Source organism: Ochotona princeps, chromosome 13, assembly GCF_030435755.1.
Source record: "Ochotona princeps isolate mOchPri1 chromosome 13, mOchPri1.hap1, whole genome shotgun sequence".
Classification (NCBI taxonomy): domain Eukaryota; kingdom Metazoa; phylum Chordata; class Mammalia; order Lagomorpha; family Ochotonidae; genus Ochotona; species Ochotona princeps.
In genome coordinates, this window is record NC_080844.1 from 43,329,948 (window position 1) to 43,355,494 (window position 25,547).

Here is a 25,547-nt window from a genome sequence, read left to right on the forward strand (position 1 = left end):
AGTTTCTTTGGAGATCTCCCCAATCGAACTGCTGGACTCAGAACTCTAATCAAGAAAAGACAGAAGACAGAGCAGATCAATCATTCATCTCAGCTATATGTTGGCAGCGAAATACTGGGCAAATGGAGACCCTATCATGGACTGTGTCAATCAGTGGACGACCTCATCGAGCAAAACTGGCAGTGATTCATAACTGGAGAACTATTAAAACCACTTGAGCAAATATCTCAGCGCATGCCCCACATCCGGGACTTGGGGTGGGTGGGAAAACGGGTGGAGCTTCTCCCTCAATATCCCCCTTTACCTCAGATACATGATGGAAACAATATGGACATAATAGTATTACCCACTTCCCTATACCCCCTGAACCTTTTTTTTTTTGTTCTTTAACCGTAATTAACTATGTAAAGACTGTCAACAGCAATACAATAAAATAGATTAAAAAAAAAGAAGAAGAAATGCAATATTCTAGAAGAGAATAAAGACTGATCTGGGGCCTGGCAGCATGGCCTAGTGGCTAAAGTCCTCACCTTGAATGCTCCGGGATCCCATATGGGCACCAGTTCTAATCCCGGCAGCTCCACTTCCCATCCAGCTCCCTGCTTGTGGCCGGGGAAAGCAGTTGAGGACAGACCAAAGCTTTGGTACACTGCACCCGTGTGGGAGACCCGGAGGAGGTTCCTGGTTCCCAGCTTCAGATTGGCGTAGCACTGGCTATTGCAGCCACTTGGGGAGTGAATCATCGGACGGAAGATCTTCCTATCTCTCCTCCTCTCTGTATATTTGACTTTGTAATAAAAATAAATAAATCGGGCCCAGCGGCGTGGCCTAGCAGCTAAAGTTCTCGCCTTGAATGCCCCGGGAACCCATATGGGTGCCGGTTCTAATCCCGGCAGCTCCATTTCCCATCCAGCTCCCTGCTTGTGGCCTGGGAAAGCAGTTGAGGACGGCCCAATGCAATGGGACACTGCACCCGTGTGGGAGACCTGGAAGAGGTTCCAGGTTCCCGGCTTCGGATCGGCGCGCATCGGCTTCGGATTGGCGCACATCGGCCCGTTGCGGCTCACTTGGGGAGTGAATCATCGGACGGAAGATCTTCCTCTCTGTCTCCCCTCCTCTGTGTATATCTGGCTGTAATAAAATGAATAAATCTTTAAAAAAATAAATAAATAAATAAATCTATCTTAAAAAAAAAAAAGACTGATCTGGACTGCATTTGTTCTGTTTCTATGGCTAACATCTTAGTCATTCTATGGCTCACATCCCAGTGGTGAAATTAACATGTCAAATCAGAGATCACTTCAACTGCCAGATAAGTCTTGGACAAGGCTAAGGCTCGTCTGGTCTTCTTAGCAACTATTACAATTTGTTAAATGTTTTAGCAATTACAATGTGCTTCTAAAACATTACTGCAATTAAGCCTCATAATAAATCTGTGAAGTAGGTATGACAGGTTGAATATTCCTGATCCAAAATGCTGGGAAGCAGGAGTGTTTCAGAGTCTGGAGTATTTTAGATTTTAGAATATTTGCATAGACTTAGCCAGTTAAGCATCCCTAACCCACAGATCTGAAATGTTCCAAATTCCACATCAGTGTTCAAAAAGCTTCCAATTTGGGATTTCCAGATTAGAGATATTTAATCTATATTATCCTCATTTTCAGAGGAGAAAACTTATGTTCAAAGAGCATGAGTGTTTATTTCTGAGCCAGAGGAATGACAATTCAGGACTAACACAATCTCGAGGTCTTTGCATGGAGTCCCTTAGCTTTTCCAGAGGAAAACACGGTAGACTGTGACCAAAACAGCCTGGGACCACCAGAAGCTTCAGTATAATCATCTATGGACTAACGAGCCTCAAAAACAAATACCAGAATCTGATTCCCAGGGTCCCCTGACATCAGGAAAGTGTCTCTGACTAAAGCTAAGACAGCACAGAACTGTTGTTGCACAAGCAAATCCCAGCACTGCTGTGCTTAGTAGCATAGATTAGTTGACCTTTGTTAACCAGCTTACTGCCACTCTTAAGCCAGCTGAGGGGCAGGCATCTGGCAAGCAGTGAGGGTGCTGGCTAAGACACTGCATCCCAAGTGACACACCTCGGCTCAATCCCTGGCTCCAGCTCCTGGTTCCTAACACAGACCCTGGGGGACAGCAGTGACAGCTCGGGTGCTTGGGTCCCTGCCACCCACCCACACGCGAGACCTGTCGCTGCTGATGGCTAGAGGGGGGTCAGTGGAGAAGAAGACCCCCACCACTGCCTCTAGTTAACTAATGAGTTCATTAACTAGATAAAGCTGTCTTCTACTGTCTTCTGTCATCTGGTCAAGCAGTTAGGAGCACCCAGGGGTCGGTTCACAGTTCCACCTCAGCACTGGGGACGATACTGAGAAGCTGCCCACGAGGTGAGTGAACTCAAACACTTCTACATCACTCCCAGGAACTCAAGAAGATGCTGCCGATTGACTGGAAGCACAACGGCGCTACATTCTGTGAGAGCAGAGAGCACCGTTAGTACCTTTTTTCCCGTCTTTCTTCCCCTCAGACCATTTCAATCTCATTGGTGTCATTGTGACAGTTGGAGAGCCAGAAAGGAACTGCAACGAGAAAATTGTACAGGGCTTTATAGGTGTTCACGTCATTCCCACACACAGACTCTCCTAACTCTGTTCCATTTTCTATGCAGTTTAACCATGGCTGGCGGAATGCCTCAATTCTATACTGGTTGTGGCTTAGTGAGCAGTATGTCTGAGACACCTTGCAGAACTACCTCACAGGACACAGACAGCCAAGGAGGCCTGGCTCAAGTGTCACTTGTCCTGTGGCATCTCCCGGTAAACGTGGCTACTCCCTTCACTCCCTGTTCATGGAGCTATTGTATTACACTTGTCATCTGTGCCCATGACTTAGCTATAACCTTCCCAAGTTCAAAATGTTCTTGTTGAACGAATCAAGGAAAACCTACAGAAAGGATAGCATAAATGAAAGGACCAAGCAGCCCAAAGAAACACACAACAGCATGCAATTTTTCCTTCCTGCAAGTGTGCACACACTCAAAATTCAAGGAGTGGCATCTTACTGTGTTCATGTTCTCCTTACTGGCTCTCTTCAACTCGCTCATGGTTACGGCCTCTGGAGTAGCATATTTGTCCTTATGTTCTGACATCTGATTTCCAAGGACCTTCCGCTGATTTAGGAACAGAAAATATTTGAGTTACAGACATTCACTGTACCTGTATCATAGCTATACTGGCCTTCAAAATGACTAAAAACTTTACATTCATACCAACTCTGCTACCTTATCCAAGGGACAATGTCGCCAAGAAAGTTTGCTTTAAGTGACCGCTGTTTCTCCCCATTTAAAAGGACTATACTGTTAGAAGCTGAGAGTGATTTAAACCAGCGAAAATAGGCCAATTCCAGTGCATCTTGGAGGCCATCAGAGAAACACCAGACCTATACTAGAGCACCCTTCCCTCAGGGGTATGAGGGCTCCAGCCAATGGGATACCCCTCCCTTCCTACCGAAAGACCCTGGGTGGGACTGCGCTTGTCATTTCCCCTCACAACACTAGAACATGCAGAGAAATTCTCTAGGAGTTCCTCATATAGCCACAAGGGGCAGTACAAGCCCTCCCAAGACTACGTAGGCATTGGGAGGAAGACTGAAAGTCGTCCTCTTGACATAGGTTAGAAGCTGGATGTACTGTGCTGTCAATGACAATTTTGCCACCTTTGGAGAAATGTTCTCTTTTCCGCCCTTACGGAATAAATTTTAATTGCAAAACAATCAAAACTAGAACATTAACTCCACTTTAGAAATAGCAGCAGCAGTATTGAACATTCTGGTGTATTTACCTGAAGAGGAAAAAAGTATAGCTAAAAAAGATCAAAACAGGGCCCAGCGTGCTAGCACAGTGTTTAAGGTCCTCGCCTTGCATGTGCTGGGATCCCACATGATCGCCAGTTCTTATCCTGGTGGCCCTGCTTCCCATCCAGCTCCCTGCTTGTGGCTTGGGAAAGCAGTCGAGGATGGCCCAAAGCCTTGGGACCTTGTACCCACGTGGGAGACCCAGAAGAGCTCCTGGCTCCTGGCTTTGGATTGCCTCAGCTCCAGCCATTGTGGTCACTTGGGGAGTGAACCATCAGACGGAAGATGTTCCTCTCTGTCTCTCCTCCTCTCTGTATATTCACCTTTCCAATAAAAATAAAAATAAATCTTTTTTTAAAAAAAAAGATCAAAACATGGGGCCAACACTGTGGTGTAGTGGATTAAGCTGCTGCCTGCAATGTCAGCATTCCACATGAAAGCCAATTTGAGTCCCAGCTGATCCACTTCTGATCCAACTTCCTGCAAATGTGCCCGGGAAAGCAGAAGATGGTCCAAGTGTTTGGACCTCTGCCACCCTCGTAAGATATCTGGACAGAGTTCTACATTTCTGCCTTCAGCTTGACTCAACCCCAACTGCTGTAGCTATTTGGGAAGCAAGCCAGCAGGTGGAAGATTAATCTCTCTGACTCTGCCTTTCAAATAATAAATTTTTCAAAATAAATAAAATGTTCTGTCCTAAAGAATTATAAGCTCTTTTATAACTTCCACAATTCTTAATTCTCTTAATAAAGAAGTAGACAGATTCCAACTGTTCAGCCACACAATTCACCTGGAGTCCCCTGCTGAGGGATCCCCTGGGGTAACTGCAGCCCCATCACCTCAGGGAGGGCAAGCTCCTGCACTGTGGCTCCTTCATTGAGCTCCAGCTGAAGGGGAGAGGCCGTCAGCGTCTCTACCTGAGCGCCATTAGGTACACCGAGTCATGCACATCCATTACCAGCACCAAACTGCAGAACTGTCCATCCTCCCACCCCTGTTAGAGTGTAACCATGCTGGGGTCCTCGTCTCTCGCCCCAGCAGGCTACCTTCTGCCTCTGGGAGTCTGGCCACTCTAGAGAGCTCACAGAGGCAGAACCACATAGCACTGGTCTTCCTGGGACTGACTCTTTCCACATGACATAATGTCCTTGGGGTGACTGTCACAGCAGAACTCGGCATCCCCTTCATTTTTAGGGGAGAGGCACTCGTCTGCCTGCAGAACACATTTTGCTAGGTTCTTCCATCAACAGACAGCTGGGCAGCCTCACTTGCCGGCTGCCGTAACTAATGCCACTGTGAACACAGATGCACAGACAACGACCGGGGCCCTGTGTTCAGTTCTTTCAGTTAGACACCCAGAAGGGCACTCACTACTGGGTCAGAAGCTGCTGCTCTTCAGAGGCCACGTCACGGTACATCCCTACCAAGGGTGCACACAGGTCCCACTTTCTCTGCATCCTTGTCAATACTTGTTAATATTAGCAATCCTAGAGGGCATGAAGTAAATACCTCATTATAGTTATGATTTGTATTTCCATAATAATCAGTGACGTTGAGCATCTTTTCATGTGCTTCTTGACCATATAAATATATTTTTTGGTGGGGGGACAGCTGTTTAAGTCCTTTGCCCATTGTTTAATGGGTTTGTTTCTGCTCTTCCTAAGTTACAGCAATTATTCATTCTGGATATTAACTCTTAAACAGATATAGGATTTGCAAATATTTCCACCCATTCCAAGGTTTATCTTTCCACTCTTTCGACAGCAAGCCTCATGTCCCAGAAGCCACTGACCCAGGGGATTCACAATCGAGAAGTGAGCTCTCTAATTCTATAAATTATACCTAGAAACAAAAATAGATGAATTTGCAACTGCTAATAGATGTACTTTAAAGAGAAAAAAGTCACAAGCTATTAAATCTTTTAGGTCAAAGATTTTAAATTTGAATCAAAGGGCTCATAAATGTTGCTGGATTTACATAGCATAATAATATTAAAACAAGTTCAAAAAGAAAAGCAGTGGAACAGACTAGCGCTAGTTTCTCTCCAAGTTAACCAGAATCTCACCTCACCTTTACGCATGGAAATGTGAATCCCAAAACCAAGTTGTCTACTGCCATCTAATGGTCATATTCAATAACTACAATTCAAGACCATCAGAAAACTTGCACATTAACATGTAAACAATGATGGCAGAACATCACACAGAAATATATTCTGCGTTTGTCTTAAAGACAATATTTTTCATTAATTTGGCTCATGGAAAATATAGCAATAAAAATATTAACTTCACAAGCATTTGCAGTACCAAAACCTAGGAAAAATCCATTTTTTAAGAATTAAAAAAAAAAAAAGAATTTCCCTGCTCTTCTCAACTTTCTCAATTCTCAACTGATTTAGCAAACCACATAAAAAATATGTAGCATGGGCCAGCACTGTGACACAATGCAGTAAGCCACCACCAGCAACACTGACATCCCACTTGAGTACCAGGTCAAATCCCAGCTGCCTCACTTCTGACCCAGTTCCCTGTAATGCACTGGGGAAGGCAGCATCAAACCCTGAGTGCTTGGGTCCCTGCTGCCCACACAGGTGGCCCAGAGGGAGCTCCTGGCTCCTGGGTTCCGCTTGGCCCAGCCCCAGCCATTGTAGCTATGTGGGGAATGAACCAGCAGATAAACATATCTCAATCTTTATCTCTCTCGCCTTCTCTCTTGTTTTTCTCTCTAGCTACCTTTAACTAAATAAATCTTTCTGAAAGACAAATAAACTGAACAGAAGAAGTGTGCATGCAACACAAAACATTCAGGCCTGAAGACTCTCCTCACCTGTGGGAGAGGAGGAAACACTTGTCTTTCTTTTATTCCATAATGGCTCTTATCTGATTTTAAATACAGCAAACACTTTGAAAATATAAACGCTTTATAAATTCAACCTTTATACCCTGACAAATTAGCCCTTTATAGGATGCCCCCAAATTGAAATCTGATCTGCGTAAGAAAAGCCAGACTGGAAATCTCTGAGCCTATGGAATAGTATCAAGAAAAATACAAATTAAAAATTTTTTCAAAGAAAAAAGAAAAGCCAGACTACTCCATTTTCTTACAAACATAATTACAAAAAAAAAAAAAGCACAGCATACTCACCTTAATGAGCCCACTGAAGGAGCGTGAACGAGTCCGCTTCTGCACTCGAGAGCTAGAAGGTTCTCGTCCTGGTGTTTGGCTCAAAGACTGCTTATTAAACTAAAACAAAACAAGAAACAACACACACAGAGCATGTTATTAATATTCTCCCAGCAGTGTGGCGTGGCCCTGCGGCACAGGGCAGGAACCCATTAGCTGGCAGCTTCTATCAGAGCACACAGGGGAGTCCTTCCTCCGCCTGCAATCCAACCTCCTGCCTGGGTGTCTGTGAGGACAGCTCAAATCCTGCAGTCCCTGTCACCACGTGGGAGACCAGATGAAAATCCCGGCTCCTGCTCTGGCCCAGCATTTCAGGAATGACCTAGCACATGAAAGCTCTCTCCTTCCCTCTCTCCCTTACTGTGAAAGGAAATACACTGGGACACAGACCTGCCAAAGCTATCTACATTAGCTCTCTGAAGCCGCTGAAAGCAGGAAAAGGGGAGTTCCAAGGAAGCGCACAGTCCCAGTCAACACCTGGATCAGACATCCATCTCCCAAGTTAAAGATAACAGTACCTAACTGATGTATAGATATCAAGAAATTCTCTGGGCCTTCGTGGTAACTACCCCTCCTGGACACACCAGGACAGGCGACACACAGCAGCTACAGTCCCAAGGGTCAGGGACTGCCCGGGTTGGGGGAGCGCTCACTGCTAAAGGTTCTCAGGAGCTATCTAGAAATGAATAATCAGAGCCTTTCAAAATCACAAACCACCAAACAAGAAGCTAACGGGAAGCACATCGAGCCCCTACAAGCACATCTGCCTACCAGCTGTGGCAGATGCAGAAGACTAGACAAGCTAAACCACAACTCAGGGAAGCCATTCATGGAATCCAGACTGGGACAAACCATCTGATTTCTTCTATAATAAAACGAAAAAAGGGGGTGTGAGGAAGAGAGACAAAAAGGGACAGCCAGAGAGTACGTCCAAATATAACACAGTATCCTGCTTTGGATCCTGGAGCAGAAAAAGGGAAAGCCAGTAAAATGGAAATGAAGTCTCTAATGTTAGTAATAATGTATCAATGCTAATTTTTCAGGGTTTTTAAAATTATTACTTTATGTTTTTAATTTTAAATGGTGATTTAAAGATTAAGATAATTTATTAATAAGCTTATTATTAATAATAAATAAGATGATTTATTAATTATTAAGATTATTTTTATTTGAAAGGTGGATTTACAAAGAGAAGTAGAGGGCTCTTAGGCACACCTGCACATTGGGTGCCAGGTCATAAGCCCCAGGGGCGGGGGTTGGTGGAGGGGTCCAGTGGGGGCCCGGATCACATGGCCTGCGTCTTTGGGCCTGCCTGCAAGAATTGGTCCTCCTCAGTGGAAAAGACAGAGCAGTGGACAACAGGCCCTGCTGCACAGGGAGGATATGACAGCCCACTGGGAGCTACAGAGGACATCTGGTACCAAACCTGAGGAAGAACAGAACACATTTGACAACCACCCCAGCCAAATGATGACAGCAAAAATCTGGGTGAAGGAGACTCTACGGTCGCCCGGGTCAGCCAACGGACATTGGAAGGGTTTCCTCATCCTTGGATTGTTGAGATAATCAGAACTATGAAAACCACCTGGGCAGAATTCTTGGCATGCATTCAACATCAGGACCCTGGGTTGACATCAAGTGGCCATGCCCCATCCCTGGATACTGGGGTGTTGGGAGGCTGGGTATGGCTTCTCTCCTTATCTCCCCACTTCCTCCAGCAATACGAAGAATATAAAATTTGGAAACAATGATTACACCCACTTTTCCCTAACCCTGAATCCTTCCCACACTGATCAACTAAGCAAACATTATCAGAAATAAAAATAGATTAGTTTTTAAAAAAAATTATTTTTATTTGAAAGTTGGATTTACAAAGAAGAGAGATAGATCTACACCCACTGGTTCACTTCCCAAATAACCAAAACAGCAGAGCTGAGCCAATCCAAAGCCAGAATCCAGGAGCTTCTTCTGGATCTCCCACATGGATACAGAGTTGCAACGGCTTTGGCCATCCTCCACTGCCTTGCAAGGTACAAGCAGGGAGCTGGATTAGGAGTGGGGCAGTCAGAACGCAAAGACCAGTGCCCATATGAAATGCTGGCACTAGCAAGCAGAAGATTGACCTGTTGAATCAGCAGGCCTCTAATAGCTATGATAATGTTAAAATGGGGAGGAGAGGCATGTTATGATGGCTCAATTAGCTAATCCTCTGCCTGAAAGTGCTAGCATGCCATATGGGTGCCAGTTTGTGTCCCAGCTGCTCCATTTCCCATCCAGCTCCCTGTTTGTGGTTTGGGAAAGCAGTAGAGGACAGCCCAAAGTTTTGGGACCCTGCACCAGGCTCCTTCCTGGCTCTTGGCTTTGGATCAGCTCGGCTCCAGCGATTGTGGCTATTCAGGAAGTGAACCAGTGGATGGAAGATCTTTCTCTCTGTAAATCTTCCTTTGCAATAAAAATAAATAAATCTCTTTTTAAAAAATGTGAAAAACTGTAGTATCTTTGCAACTTCTCACTAAAATTTTTTTTAAATGAAAAGTTGATTCAAACAAACTGGCAATATTTTAGGGAAAAGAAAGTGAGAAGGAGGGATATATTGAGAGGGATCTAATAGTGATATTAACCAAACCAAAAAAAAAATGCTTACCCTTTGGTCATGCCACTTTTGGGGAATATTCTAATAACGAAAATACTTAAACAACAGATACTGATAAACTAAACAGCACTGGTAGGCGAATTGTATATATGTTGGGTTATACAGAATGGAATATTATATAAATATTAAAAAATATTCACAATCTTGCCATGACAGAAAAAATTTATGATACAAGCTTAAATGAAATGGTAGGATATAAAATTCAGTGTATATTATACATAATGACCTTACAATCTTAAATAAGAGAAAAAAGCATGAAATATCTTTAAGGTGTTAAGTAGGACTATTTCTGGGCCATTGTAAGTGATTTGCATTTTCTCCTTTACATTCCTTTGGAAGTGGCAATGTTTCTATGGTGAGCACGTATTATATTATAATCACAGATGAAAAATAGGAATTCGTAAAATTACAGTTTGTATAAAGACAGGATAGTACCTAAAAGGTATGCAAGGAATTTGCAACCATATATGAGAAAATGTTTACGTTACAATGTTATGAGAAAAAAGGGAAAGTTTAAAAAGGTTAGTCTGGAGGCCTGTGCTGTGGCACACACATGCTGGGTGTTAAGCTGTCCTTTGCAGGGCCAGCACCCCACATGGGCGCTGCTTTATGGCCTGTTTCATGGTTGTTCCACTTGTGATCCAGCTCCCTGCCGATGTGCCTGGGAAAGCAGCAGAGGGTGACCCAAGTGCTTGGACCCTCACACCACATGGGAGATCCGGCTGGAGCTCTAGCTTCCTGGCTTTCGCTTGGCACAGCCTTGGCTTTCACTGCCATTTGAGAAGGGAACCAGCAGACTGAAATCTTTCTGTATGTCTCTCCCCACTCTCTGTAACTGCTTTTGAAGTAAATAAATAAATCCTAAGAATGAAAGGAAGTGGCATAACCTTAACTAGGTAAACATACACCCACAGGATCAAGTGATACCCAAAAGGTAAAACCAGTGAGATGAATGACATGTTTTCTTCTTATCCTTCTCAGTAATCTCCTAATTTTCTAAAAAGAACAAAGCTGATGCTGTTTCTTTGCATTCTCTTTAACCCTCTATATTCTTGTTGAGAGAAGTCCTTAGATTCTGTCAAGAATAAAATCACTCGGCCACTTGACGTCTGCAATACTCAGACAACACCCTATCAGATCCTAGGGACGCCACCATTTACCAGACCTCAGAATAACCTCAGAGAGTAACAAGAAACATCTTCTCAGGGGTTTCATCATGTGTTACAACAGCTCACTTCCCCTCTTCTAAGTACTTGCTGATGCCTGACCCTGTGTCTGAGATTAGGCACAAAATAAGTAAATAAAAATAAGACTCCTCTCTTCAAGAAAGTCTCAGTTCAGCAAGAAGCCAAACAAGACAGACTTTAAGCTGGGGTAACTTCCAGAGGAACTGAAACAAAATCAAATTCCTGAGAAAGAAACTTCCCCCAGTCATCAAGATGTACTCAAACCACACTAGAGTTTCAACTGCAAATCAGAGCGCTCACTCTGTTCCCAGAGCTCCCATAAGCAAACCTCATCACTCAAATGCCCAAATCCTAGATTCCGGAGATCGCTAATTTTCACTGTTTTCTGACTGCATAGACCTCCGCCAACAAGGGCACCACTTACCTCCTGCTAGGCCAGCCACTCTGCATAGACCAGCCTGTTTGTTACCACTGCCATGCTACCAAGTAGAAAGCTGAAGTTCAGAAAGGTATTTGCTAGGAGAACACATCAACCTGTAAGTACGCTGTGACTGCTGATTCCATCTCAGCACAACTAGCACAGGCTCCGAACTGTACACACTCAGCACATGCAGGCGGCCCCATTAGACATAGAAACCCAGGAGCCTCCAGCCCTTCATCTAGGGAAACAGCTGTAGGAGTGCAGGGATAACCACTGAGATTTTAAGGGCAAGCTTGTTCTCTCAGCTGAGCCAAGGCTTGGCCCAATAAAAGCCCAAAGTTCCATGAGATTGTTAACAGCACGCCCGAGGGAATCCGCGCTCAGGATCACACTGCTGAAGCCCCTCAGCACCTGTCTAATAAGCTGCTGCTTCTTGGCGGACTCAGGCATGTTGTGGACATGCTGGAACAGCTCTCTCAGGGCCTCTTCCGTCCGCTGCTGGGTCTCCTCCTGATGGGAGCAAGAATCGACTCGGTTCCGTTTCTGAGACTTTGCTAGCTGGAAGGATTTACTATGACGTGACGGTGTCAGATCAAGGTCATCCTACAGAACATTTGAAGGAACAGTGAATTAACATCCCCTATCAGCTTTGTTTTTGGTCCCCATAAAATCCTGGGACAGAAGAGGGGAGTAGGGACATGATACACCTCTACATCCAAGAATAAGAAAAAAAATAACATTTATTTATTTATTTGAAAGTTAGAGTTATGGAGAGAGTTCTTCCATCTGCTGGTTCACCCCCTCAAATGGCCACAATGGCCAGCTGCAGCTAGGAAAAAAGGAGCTTCTTTCAAGCCTTCCACATGGGTAGCAGGCACCCAGGCATATGGGCCATCTTCTATGCTTTTCCTAGGATACCAGCATGGAGGTAGATTGCAAGTGTAACAGCCAGGACATGACGAATGGGCATCCATATGGGATACCATTGTTGCAGGCAATGGCCCCACCCACTATGCCATAACACCAGCCCCAAGGAAAAAAATCTCAACATTATGATCAGTGTAAAGAATTTATTGAGGAGACAATGCTGTGGCCCGGCAGCCTGCTCCACTGGGAAGACACTCCTGGTCTCAGTTAAAGCGAAGCCTTTTCCAGCAGACTTGAAAGTGAACCACTGGGTGGAAGATTCTCTCTCTCTCTGTAAGCTCATCTTTCAAACAAATAAAACATATCTCTAAAGAGAAAGTAATTTATTAATACATGATATATTAATAGCTCACTCCCACAATTGTACAGAGAACCCAATTACATTGAGAATGTTACTACTCAGACTTATTATTCGTATAACTCTTGGTCCAGTATTGTTTTCAAAGCATCTCTCTCTTTTTTCTTTTTTTAAAATTTATTTATTTATTTGAAAGTCAGAGTACCAGAGACAGGAGAGAGAAAGAGATCTTCCACTCGCTGGTTCTTTTCCCATAAAGTCATAATGGCCAGAGATGAGTTAAGCTGAACCCAGGAGTCAGGAGCTTCACACAGGGACCCATCCTACACTGCCTACACTTGGGCCATCCTATACTGCCTTTCTCTGGCCACCAGCAGAAAGCTGGACTGGAAGGGAAGCACAGGAACATGAGTAAAGAAGCAGGGGCCCATAGGGGATGCCAGTGGCATAGGCAGTTGATTTATCCATTAGGTTACAACACCAGCCCCTCAAAGCCTCTTTTGATCTTAATGTAGTTCTCAACGCTATTCCACAAAGAAGGCAGGGAAAGTGTTATCATCCCTGGGTGACAGAAGAAAACACAGAAGTAAAGCTGTCATCTGGATGGGGCCAGCACTGTGACAAAGCACATAAAGCCACTGCCTGTGGCACTAGCATCCCCTGGGTGCCGGCTAGAGTCCAGCTGCTCCGCTTGTGATCCAGTTCCCTGCCTATGTGCCCGGGAAGGCAGCAGAGGAGGGCCCAAGTCCTTGGGACACTGCACCCACACGTGAGATCGGAAAGAAGCTCCTGGTTTCAGACTGCCCCGCTCTGACCATTGCAGCCATTTGTGGAGCAAACCAGTAGATACAAGATTCTCTCTCTGTAACTCTTTCAAATAAATAAATCTAAAAAAAAAAAGCTTGGGAAAGCTTTTTTAACTTAATATTTTTAAAGCTCATAATAATATATAATTTATTCATAAACATATTTTCCTATCTAAGCTCATGTTATCTTACATCTTTTAGTCATTTGATAAAGTTTTTCTTTTACTACTGAAACCAAAATAAAAAACAATTGCATAAAATTATACTTTTACTGCTATTAAATATTTAGTACATTGGTTATTTATAGATTACATATTTAAGAACAGACTAAAAGAGCTGCCAAAATAGCTCCACTGGCTAAATCCTCTGACTGTATGAGCCAGCATCCCATATGGGCACTGGTTTGCATCCTGGCTGCTCCACTTCCCATCCAGTTCCTTGCTTATGGCCTAGAAAAGCAGCACAGGATGACCCAATTCTCTAAGCCCTGAACCCACACAGGAGATCTCCAACAAGGCTCCTGGATTCAAATCAGTTCCGCTCCAGCCTTTGTAGTCACTTGAGGAATGAACAGCAGATGGAATACTTTTCTCTCTGTCTCTCCTCTTTGTGAATCTGCCTTTCCAATTAAAAATAAATTAATAAATCTTTTTTTAAAATGGATTCATGAAAAACCTTTAAACATACATTCAATGCCATCACTCCTACTTAGAGGATTCCATCCACCTGAAAATCTCTGAAAGAAGACAGCAGCACTTTGCAGAAAGCCATTTGTCACAACTTCCATTTCCTTATTTTCCTTTATGGCAAAATAACAGTAATTTTCAGCAATAACACTGAACACTTCTGTATTTTCCATGGATTTACTTTGACTTCACACTTTAAAATTCTGCTGACAGGAAAGAAAGGAGATGCCAGACATGATGGCTAACTCTTCCTCCTTCAAGAGCCAGGATCCCACATGGGCACCAGTTCATGTCCCAACTGCTCCACTTCCCTTCCAGTTCCCTGCTTGTGGCCTGGGAGAGCAGCAGAGCATGGCCCAAAGCCTTGGGACCCTGCACCCATATCAAAGACCCATAACAGGCTTCTGGCTTCAGGTTGGCTCAGCTCTGGCCTTGGTGGCCATTTGGAGAGTGAACCAACAGATGAAAAATCTTCTGTCTCTCCTTCTCTCTGTAAATCTGATCTGCCTTTCCAATAAAATAAGCTAATCTTTAAAAAAACATCTGCTAACCCTCTTTCCTAGTTTGAGTTAAAAGTAGTGCAGCTTCTTACCTTTGATGTTTGGGTTCTAGAGCCCAGATAGTGCAACCTGGCACACTCCCGAATATAAGCAGGAGCCTAGAGAAAACACAGAAGAAAACAAAGACTCAGGGGTTAGCAGAATTAAATCTCTTTCAAGCCACAGGACAGTAGGTCTCCAAATCCTCTGACTGGCAGATTATTTTGTGAGAAACCCACGTTCCTCTGCACACCCAGTGACACAACTTTCTTTCCCTTGCCATCAAGCAGATATTTGAACAAATCTGAAGGGAAAACTATGAGAAGACATTAATAATGTCTTAAAATCAAATATGTCATATATAGACTAAAAAGGAACCAAAAAGAAAAACATAAGCACCTATAGAGATGTTTATGCTTGCCAAAAGCCATCCCCAAATCCTTCAAATGGCAAGTGGTCACCTTCCAAATGGCAAGGTCACATTTTAAAGTAATGAGACCCAGATGGAGTTAGAGGCTCCTGGTTCGAGCCTGGCCTAGTCCTAGTTGTGAGCACTAGGAAAGTAAACCTGCTGATGGAAGATCTCTCTCTGACTTCAAACAAATAAATGTTTTAAGAAAATACCATTCACAATTATTCAGAACTACTTTGGGGTACAATCATGTAACAAGCATTCTAAAACAGTCCTTGTAGAAGTGTAAATTAATACAAACACTATGATAGAGAATAACAGTATCTGATAAAATTATATTTACATTTACCTTCTGACCCAAAAAGTTCACATCTGGGAATCTATCCTGAAGTTATCTGCTTGCATGACATTAATCAAATGATTGGCTACAACCCAAGTGCTCATTCCCGCCTGAATGAACTCTCACACATTTGGATCAGGCAGGCTAATGCAGACACACAGGGAGGAAAAGAAAGGATGATGAACTGATAGGAAAGGATTTCCAGGATCTACTGGTGAGTGAGAAAAGAAAGGTGGTGACCGTATATAAGGTGCCTGTGTAAGGAAGGGAAATATGAACATATAAACAACATGTATTACTTATTCTAGTAAACAGAAACACTAAAAGGATAAACCAGAAAAATACTGAGAATGGTTAATAAAAGGACTAACTTTTCTAATAAAACTGCTTCAAAAAGTAAAATTAAATCCGAAAGGAAATAATGGCAAAGACCAAAGCAAACACAAACATGGGGCGGAGGGTGGGAGGAACGTACCTATGTAATAAACTGACAACATGAGCACAGGAACATAAATTATTTCAAAACTATATTCTAAGGAAAAAGATTCAAAGAAATATCAAACTTCAATCAACAGATATACTTAGGTTTACTATTAGTATTAACAGCTGTATCACTTTGAAACTAATTTATGCATATTATAGGATAAAAGAAATAAAACATGAAAATATTAAAATCTAGAACATACAATATAAAAAAGAAAATATAAGGTTAAAATAAAAAAGCTCTGTAATATACAAGTTGAGTTGGCAGCAATAACATCAATTCTTTATAAAAGTATTTAATCCAGGAGCTAGCATTGTGGCATAGTGAGTTAAACCACCACATGCAATGCCGGCATCCCACATGGAACCAGTTCATGTCCCAGATGCTCCATTTCCATTCCAGCTCCCTGCTAATGGCCTGGCAATGCAGCAGAGGAAGGTTCCTGCCACCCACACAGGAGACCTGGATGAGGCTCCTGGTTTCAACCTGGCCCAGCATGGCCACTGCAGCCATCTGAGGAGTGAACTAGCAAAAACAAGATATGTCTGTTTCTGTCTCCCTTCCTCTCTGTAATTCTGACTTTAAAAATAAGTCAATATGTCTTCAGAGCAGAAAATATTTACTCTGCTTTCTTGCCTTCAGAGAGCCCAAAGCAATGACACCCAGACAATGAAAACCTAGTATCATTCAAAACAATCAGATCTCCTTAAGAAAAATAATTTATTCCAAATCCAAAGCAAAGCAAGTACAAAGTAAGCTGCGACATTTTATGGCAGAAGGAAGCATTCAAAGACTAATGGAGTCCTATCAAAATACATGCAGGTCCCCAGCTACAGGCCATCTTGCACCTGGGCAAGTGTTACACTGCTGGGAGAAGAGCAGCCAATAGCTGGCGGGCATCCTGGGTCTGGTTAAAAGCTAAATCTGTGTTAACTACACCCATATTCCAGCCTACCTGTCTATTCTATTTTTATTTTTAAAGATCTGGGGGAAGGGAGCAGAGCTCCTGTCATGCCACAGTGGGCACCCATCAGCTGGGGACACCCCACCACCATCGTCACGGCCTCAAACACAGAAGGTGGCAGGAATTGCTAGAGGCGGGGGTGGGGGGACTGGGGACAGGTCAGATGGGAGCCACTGAGGGCTTGTTTCACATGTGTAAAATGACTTCTAGAGGCTTACCTGGACTGGGCCACAGCACCTGCATGTAATCAAGAGGGCTGAGACAGATGGATCAGAAGGAGGAACCAGGAGGGCCTTCCTGGGGAGGCCAAAGCACCCACCCACCTATACACAAGAGCCAGGCTGGAGGCAGACTAGGCCAGGCTAGGTCACAGCACCAACAGCATTTGTGAGAGCAGTGCTTTGGAGGTGGGTCTGGGAGGGGTTCTTGGGGGTTGCCATGACTAGACCATAGACCCATAGCAAGTATCAGAGCTGAGAGCAGGCCACAGCGAGGTAAGCCACAGTACACAGCTGCTTCACTTGATTCAGCTCCTACTAATGGGGAGGTTTGGGGGAAGGATAGGGAGAAGTCACAGTAAGAGCAGGAACACTGTTGTTCTAATTCATTCATGTTGTTGGCCTTGTTTCATGGCTTCTCATTTATGGAAATGTATAGTGATAGAGTACTGGGGTCTATCATATCCAGATGTGGGGGTACAATGCAACATGCATCCCTGCTTCCAAACAAAAGCTGGGCTCCCAATGAAACTGTTGGAAATGTGTAGACAATGGGATGCTGGACTGTCTGGCATTGTCTGTACCAGCAATTCGGGGCACACTTAAATAAGAGACTGATGGAATTATGACTCCTTATGAAGGACTATACTATTGTAGCAACATGGGGAAAATCTGTCAGAGGGTGGGAGTTTGTGGAGGAATCCCAGTCTATACAAATTTGTACCACAAAATTCAAAAATTCAAAATAAAAATATAACAACTACAACATAAAAAAAGATAGCAGGAACAAGTTGTGGTGTTCCTAATTAACAGTAAGGTATTGTATGTATCAAAATGGCCAGAAAACAGAGCAAGACAGAGAGGAGCTCTTAACCACTGATTCACTCCCCTAGGACTCTAAATGGTTGGGTCTGGGCCAAGGCTGAGGGAGCCAAGAATTCAATCCAGATCTCGCACTTGGATGGCAGGGACACAATTACAATTACGTGAGCTATAACTAACACCAGCAGGATCTGCACTAGCAGCAAGCTGGAGTTAGAGGAGCCAGAGTTAGTCACTCGCCCAGGCACTCCAATGGGTTTTAATTGTTAAATCAAGTATCTGCTGCACGGGAGATTTTTAATGCTCTCACTACAAAGAAACAATAAATGTCTGAGGTGAAAGATAATGAGAATGACTCTAATTTGATTTGTTACACAAAGTATGTATGTATCAAAACATCGCATTGTAACCTATCAATATGTATGAGTCAACCAAAAAGATTTTTTCAAAAGTGCTCCACGATGCGGGATTTGGCAGTGATTTCTCGGATATGACACCAAAACTATAGGAAACAAAACAAAAAACTGAAAAATTTTAAATTTTATACATCAAAAAAAGTATCAGGGTTGATGTTGTGGTATATTGGGTTAAGCTACCACCTGCCAATTCAAGTCTCAGCTGCTCTACTTTTGATCCAGTTCCCTGCTAGCACTCCTGGGAAGGCAGCAAAAGATGACCCAAGTTCTTGGGCCCCTGAACCCATGTGGGAGACATGGATGAAGCTCCTGGCTTCAGCCTGTCCCAACCCTGGCCATTGTGGCCACTCAGTGAGTGAACCAGTGCATAAAAGATCTTTCTAACCCTGCTTTTCAAATAAATAGATAAGACCTTTAAAAAAAATAGAAAGTAACTGTAAAGAAAATGCACTTTAAAGAAAATGCCAAAATGTAACTGTACAATCTTTGGCTACAGGCATCTGAAAGTCAGAGTATCTGGTCACATAAAGGGTCTTTCAGGAGAGCTGGGGTGTGCTAATAGAGCCCCGCCACCAACCCAGACACCCACAGAGTCTCAGGGAGGCTTGAAGGTACTGTTCCCTAGCCTTTTAAGCCAGAGACCAAAGTGGAGGTTTTATCTTCACAAAGATCCCCAAGTTCCTGAAAGAACTATTTTGGCAGCAAACACCACTCATTTGATACAGAAAGGAATAAAAAGTACAAAAAGACAGAGGGGGTGTGAGAGGCTCAGATCCCACAGGCAGCAAAGCAGCTGCTGGCAGGAGGCACCTGCCGGCAAGCAGAGCCAGAGGCGGGGCCGTCACCCAGAGGGCTGGCCCCACTTTACCTCCCACTCTTTTTCCTCCCTGCCTACATTGTTATTTCTCCTCGGTTTTGCCATCGTCCCTTACAGAGAGATCAGGAGAGACAGAGAGCTTCCATTTATTGGGTTCACTCCCCAATTAGCCACAATGGCTGAAACTGGGCTACTCACGCTGGGCCAGTCCAATGCCAGGAGCCTGGAGGTTTTTCTGGGTCTCCATGCAGCTGCAGGTGCCCAAGGCCTTGGACCATTCTCCATTGCTTACTCAGGCCATAAGCAGGGAGAAGCATAAGAAGTGGAGAAGCCAGGACTTGAACTGGCACCCATATGGGATTCCAGCACTGCAGGTAGAAGTTTAACGCACTGTCCCTTTGATTTACAATCCCAGTCAGGGTTTGTCTTCTTTATAGCCCTGTCCAGGATCCCACCTTGCTCCATCTTACTTGTCCTGTCGCCAACCAATGCCATCCCTCACTTACCTTAAACAGTTTCTGGGAGTGTTTAATCATAAAGGCCATCCCATTGTTTAGCTTTGTGATATTCTCCTGAAGGTCATTTGCAGTGACCTATCCAGGGGGAAAGAAACCAAACAAAGGATATGAAAACCTGGGAAATAATATTTATAAGTAAGTACACCCTTTCAAAATATAGAACAGCACGCATCCCTAGCCAAGGTTCTTCTAACATGATGTTTAATTCTAGAGATACACTGGTTCAACAGCTTCCCAATGGGTATGACATCATCTCAAAACACCCAGGTGTCCCTGAAGTGACCAGGAAATCCCAGAGGGGCAGTCTTTATTTCTTAATTCAGCTTGAGAATTAGACATGTTAGGCAAGTTGCTCAAGGACTCCAAGCAGACAGAAGGATATCATCTATACCAGATGTCAAGGACATGAACTCTTCAGAAGGACTACAAGTTCCCCAAAGGCCCAGGAGAACCCCCTCGCTCTGACACCAAAGGTGCCATCTATTTCTTAAGAACACAAACTGGATCCAGTGCAATAGCAGCTAAAGTCCTCGCCTTGAATGCACCAGGATCCCATATGGGCGCCGGTTCTAATCCAGTTCTAATCCAGCTTCCTGCTTGTGGCGTGAGAGAGCAGTCGAGGATGGCCCAAAGCCTTGGGACCCTGCAGCTGCGTGGGAGACGCCTAAGAAGCTCCTGGCTCCTGGCTCCAGATTTGCACAGTACCGGCCGTTGCGCTCACTTGGGGAGTGAGTGAATCATCGGACGGAAGATCCACTCTGTCTCTCCTCCTCTCTATATCTGCCTTTCCAATAAAAATGAATAAATCTTATTAAAAAAAAGAGCACAAACTGTCCTGGATTCCCTTCTCCTTCTTCCACTGCCTTTTTAAAAACACTCAGCAGCTCCACCATCTGAAAGCCCTCACCCTCGGCATTCACCTGCTACTTGCTGGCTTGCTTTCCTAAGACCTCGTCAGCATTTCTGCTGACAACCGCTGTTCGCACGCTCCTTTCCAGTCACGGCTGGAAAACCCTTCATTAGGAGGCCTTATCCCCGAAACACAGACTTCCCCTCCCCAGTCCACCTCAGAAGAGGACCTTTTGATCCAGAATTCTCCATGATTCCTTCTGTCATCTTCCCTACAACCTTGTGTGACAGTAACAAAGCTATTACTATGCACTGTTTCAAAAGAAGGCACCTAGCATACAAAGAAGGAAAAAAGGAGACAATACGGCGGTTTTGCAGATCCCAACCCATAACCCTGCCTGGCTCCAATCCCCAATCACACAGTAAAACCTATACTATGAATGGGCTATGGCCCTCCAAGAGAAGATTTTTATTCAGAAGACTTCAGATAATTTATTTCTCACGTAAATCACTGAGGCTACAGCCCCGGTAATAAGAAGCACACTTGGCATTAGCCAAGGAGACTATGTCAACAGGAAATAGAAAAGTCGGGGTAAGACAAGGTTACTCCATGTCATCTCATCTGAAACTTTGGTGACAGAATCCTGTAAGATTATCCAGCTCTGTTCTAAATTTATACCATTCAATCTTCAGAAACTAATTTGATTTCCCCAAACCCTTCAGTGTTAAGAAGGCATCCACACTGACCAAAATGAGTATTCTAGTTCAGTCTTCTATAAAGAGTTCCACTAAGTTGCAATTTATATGTGAGGTTGAAAGCAATTGGCCCATTCAAGCCTGATGACTCTTTTTTTATATTTTTTAAATTTTTTTTAAAGATTTATTTATTTTTATTGGAAACTCAGATATATGTAGAGAAGGAGAGAGAAAGATCCTCCATCCGTTGATCCACTCCCCAAGCAGCCGCAATGGCCAGAGCTAAGCTGACCTGAAGACAGGAGACAGGAGCCAGGAGCCTCTTCCAGATCTCCCACATGAGTGCAGGGTCCCAAGTCTGGGCTCTCCTCAACTGCTTTCCCAGGCCACAAGCAGGAAGCTGGATGGGAAGAGAGGCTGCTGGGATTAGAACCAATGTCCATATGGGATCCTAGCGCGTTCAAGGCGAGGGCTTTAGCCACTAGGTCATTGCACCAGGCCCAAGTCTGATGACTCTTGAATGAACCTCATAAACTCAAGATTAGACTTTAGATCCTTGATAACTTCACCAAGGTACACAGGGAGGATGGGACCTAGTCCCCAAACCGAGCCTTCTTGATTCTTCTGCTAACTCACATTTTTTGGCCATAGAACATGGGGTGCAAACATAAGAGCAAGGTTGTAGGCAGACATCTTATTCTTATCCTGTTTCTTGGCTGTCTGGTACAGGAGATCAAGCAGTAACTTCAGCAAATTACGGTTGGGAGGAGGGAGAATGAGGAAGAGTAACTGCAGAGCCTCAATTTGCCGCTGCTTATCTGGCACGTTGGTCTTGTTGCCTTTGTCATCAAACTGCATCAAGTCTTGAGAAGAAGAGAAAATTATTGCAAGGGATGGATAAAATATCAGCAAGAAAAATCAATACTATTACTATTACTCTCCCCTCAATTCCCAAGGAAAAAGAGGAGCAAAAGATGGACCATAACAAAGAGGGGAAATTAAACTTTCCTACGTTGCTGGTGAGAATGTAAAGGGTAAACCACTTCAGACCACGATTAGCAATTCCTCAATTAGACAGAGTTACCACATGACCCAGCAATTCCACCACTAAGCATATACCCAAGAGAAAACGAAAATATGTCCACACATGGCTTTGGTAATGCCATTCCCTTCACTCTTCCCCTCTCAGACATTCCATGGTTAAAAGAAAAAGGAAAGAACATCACGTCTTAGGACACAGGAGGTTACAGGCAGCTCTGTTTGTGGCATCACAGAACTTTGCTTCTCCCCTAACAGTAGGCCCAGGTTATTGCACAGTCCCCTGGCTAATTAGAATTCCAAAGGACACTAATAACCACTTGGTTATAATTCATTTAAGATCAGAAAATGATTACAGTGTGTCATACAAACTGTTTAATCTCAACAGTAACTCAATATTTGGAAAAAACAGGTAATATTACAAAAAAAAAGTTCTGTTAATATGAAATTCAGAACAAAAGCTTTTTCAATTATCAGTAAGGCATATTAAATGGTACAACTGCACTGCACCTCAGTAGCAACATGTTCTCAGGGAACAGTGAATTGTCAGATGGTGAAGGGGAGGATTTCAAAAGCCACTAAATGAATGAACTCAACCAGAGGGCACACTAAACAGCATTCTTCAGATAAACACATAAAAAGAATTTTTTAATATTTCCTAAACCTTTTTCAGAATCCTAACAATAGTTATTTATTCCCAAAATAAATGTAAAGTTATACAGTATTTTAGCAAGTAATATTTATTCATTTATATTATTTGGACTACTACTGAAAGTTTTTAATTACATTTCTAAGTTGAAAACTAGCTCGCTTTTAAGTAGTAAAAACTGTTCAAATAGAAAAATCCCATATTTATCTGTTAAAATTAGAATAAAAGGAAAAAATATTCAAATGCAGAAAAATAAGTAAATGCAGTATGAATTTTGATGCTGTATGCACTGGGTATATAACAGCTGTGCAGTTTAAGCATAAATTTCCTACCACAAAGGCATAAAGAATGAGGAAACTATTATGGGCTGAAAATGAAATAATTCTAAAATACATTGAAGAAAAAAAAGCAAACCACAGAACAATGCATATGAGTAATACCCTACCATTACATAACAAGAGGAAAAAAGGAAAATGTATATTTCTTAGAATACAAAATATTACTGAAGTGGTACATGAGAAGCCCGTAGCACTGGTCTCAACAGGGTGGAGAGGAGCACTTAGGACACAGTCACAGAATCTTTTGACTTTCAAACCATATAAATGAACTGTCTATTCAGACAACCAACCAAATTATTTCAAAGAAATGAATGGCCAACTGTAGAGATCACTTCAACTGAGGTATAGAAATACTTAGCAAAAGCCCCAAACCAAGACAAACATACCAAACCCATAACCATCTGAAGTATGTACACTGAATGAATCCATTCAATCCAACCCAATGAAAAGAACACATTATTTGAACAACTAAAACACGCAAAGTGCTATACTAGGATTTATTTGGAACACAAAAATAATATCATATAGCGGGTTTAGCTATAGCTAAATGCTGGTATCCCAAATCAAAGTGTGGGTTTGAGTCCCAACTACTCGGCTTTTGATAGTTTCATGCTAATGTGCCTGGGAAGACAGTAGAAGGCCAAATGCCTTGTGTCTTGGCACCCAGGTGGGAGACCCAGATGAAGTATCCAGCTTGTGGCTTCAGCCTGGCCCAGCCCTGGCTATTACTGACCTTTGGGGAATAAACCAACACATAGAAATACACCTGTCTCTGTCTCTCTCTGCCTTTCAAATAAATAAAATTGAAGCAACAGAAAGAAAATTCCAAGGGACTATACTAATTCAAAGAAGCATTTTTACATAAATGTGTTACTTTGTACTCACCAGCAATTTTGAGGTGTGCATGGAAATGTTTATGTGTCAGCAGAGGCTCAGGCAACTCTCCCAGAAACATCTTCAGCAAAGTGGCGACATCATTAGAGTGGAACTCCCCTGATTCTAGGTCAATATCAGCTCCTGTATTGAGAGCATCCCGTAAAATCTGTTGTCGGACGCTGTTGCCTGGAACTCTGAACAAGCCCTCCACTCGCAAGTCTGATTGCAAGGAAGAAAACAGCACAGGAACAGAAAAGCAAGAAGAGAAATGATCATTCAAATATCTCATCAAAACACTACTGTTCAGTTACAAGACCCAAATGACAGATGTGTCGTCTGTCTTCCACGGCAAACTCAAGACTTCAAATCTCACCTGCCCACTGGTCAAACTGAGCAGGAAAAATGAACAGAAAAACAAGTCAACTCACTCTGAAAATCCCCCTTCCCGCAGACTTGGCAGGGGCTGACTTCTGTGCAGAGGCGTGTGACTCTTCTCGGCTCTTCCCCACCAGAATGAGTTCACAGTGCATGTGCTGTTCTGGGAGATCAGGACTACAACCCATCAGACCAGCTTTCAGTCTGAGAACTTCCCATAAGCAAGTGAAGAGTCACCCCAAACAACTGTTCTGTCCTAACGATCTCTAAGTGTAAGTAGCTGTAGCTCTGGGTGATTGGGCATTTGCACAGTGATTAAGGTAATGTTAGGATGCCTGCCTCCCCTAAAAGAGTGCCTGCATTTGAGTCCCAGCTCTACTTCCAGTTGCAACCTCCTGCTGATGGGCACCCTGGGAGGCAGTGCTGATGGACAACCCAAGTTGTTGAATCCCTGACACCCAGGTGCAAGATCTGAATGGAGTTCAGGCTCCCCGCTTAGACCCATTCTGGTTGTTGCAGGTATGTGGTGAGTGAACTAGAGAATGTAAAGTGTGTGTGTGTGTGTGTGTTTACCTTTCAAATAAATAAAAAACATAAAGAATAAAAGATAAGCCATAGGATTTTGCCTTGATCTGGACAAAGTGTGAGAGTCCCTGTTTTCAGCTTAGCGACACTTTCATCTTTGCATAACTCCCTCATTCAGGAATCCAGCGTCAAATGCCTACAGGGCCATGAAGATAACTGTAAAGGAATGGATGAGATCTATACCAAACTGGAAACAGAAACCTGGACTTCTGCTGACTGTCAAGGGGCAGCTGACCCTGAGGATGCCACATCTTCCCATCATCCAAAGGTGTCGAAACCTGAACTTTACCTATATTAAAACACTGATGATGACATTTACTTTATTTTAAAGATTTATTTATCTTTATTGGAGGCGGATATACAGAGAGGCGGAGAGACAGAGAGGAAGATCCTCTGTCCAAAGGTCACTCCCCAAGTGACCGCAATGGCTGGAGCTAAGCCAATCCGAAGCCAGGAGCCAGGAGCTCTTCCAGGTCTCCCACGCGGGTGCAGGGTCCCAAGGCTTTGGGCCATCCTCAACTGCACTCCCAGGCCACAAGCAGGGAGCTGGATCAGAAGTGGAGCTGCCGGGACTAGAACC

The 25,547-nt window shown here is 43.5% G+C and overlaps 1 protein-coding gene across 7 annotated transcripts in view; it reads right to left on the minus strand.

Moving 5' to 3' along the window:
* ARHGAP19 (Rho GTPase activating protein 19) overlaps positions 1-25,547 on the minus strand; it is a 70,224-nt gene that overhangs the window by 3,230 nt on the left and 41,447 nt on the right. For 2 of the 7 annotated variants that reach the window (XM_058671194.1, XM_058671190.1), the window contains exons 4-10: positions 24,017-24,226; positions 21,743-21,969; positions 19,550-19,636; positions 14,624-14,689; positions 11,726-11,917; positions 7,015-7,113; positions 3,080-3,187 (exon numbers count right to left, since the gene is read on the minus strand). In XM_058671194.1, the coding sequence (XP_058527177.1) occupies positions 3,080-3,187; positions 7,015-7,113; positions 11,726-11,917; positions 14,624-14,689; positions 19,550-19,636; positions 21,743-21,969; positions 24,017-24,226 (989 nt within the window). Of the gene's footprint in view, positions 1-2,423; positions 2,598-3,079; positions 3,188-7,014; positions 7,114-11,725; positions 11,918-14,623; positions 14,690-19,549; positions 19,637-21,742; positions 21,970-24,016; positions 24,227-25,547 lie in introns of all 7 variants that reach the window. The other 5 variants (XR_009246466.1, XM_012925434.3, XM_058671191.1 and 2 more) reach the window with 5 other exon arrangements.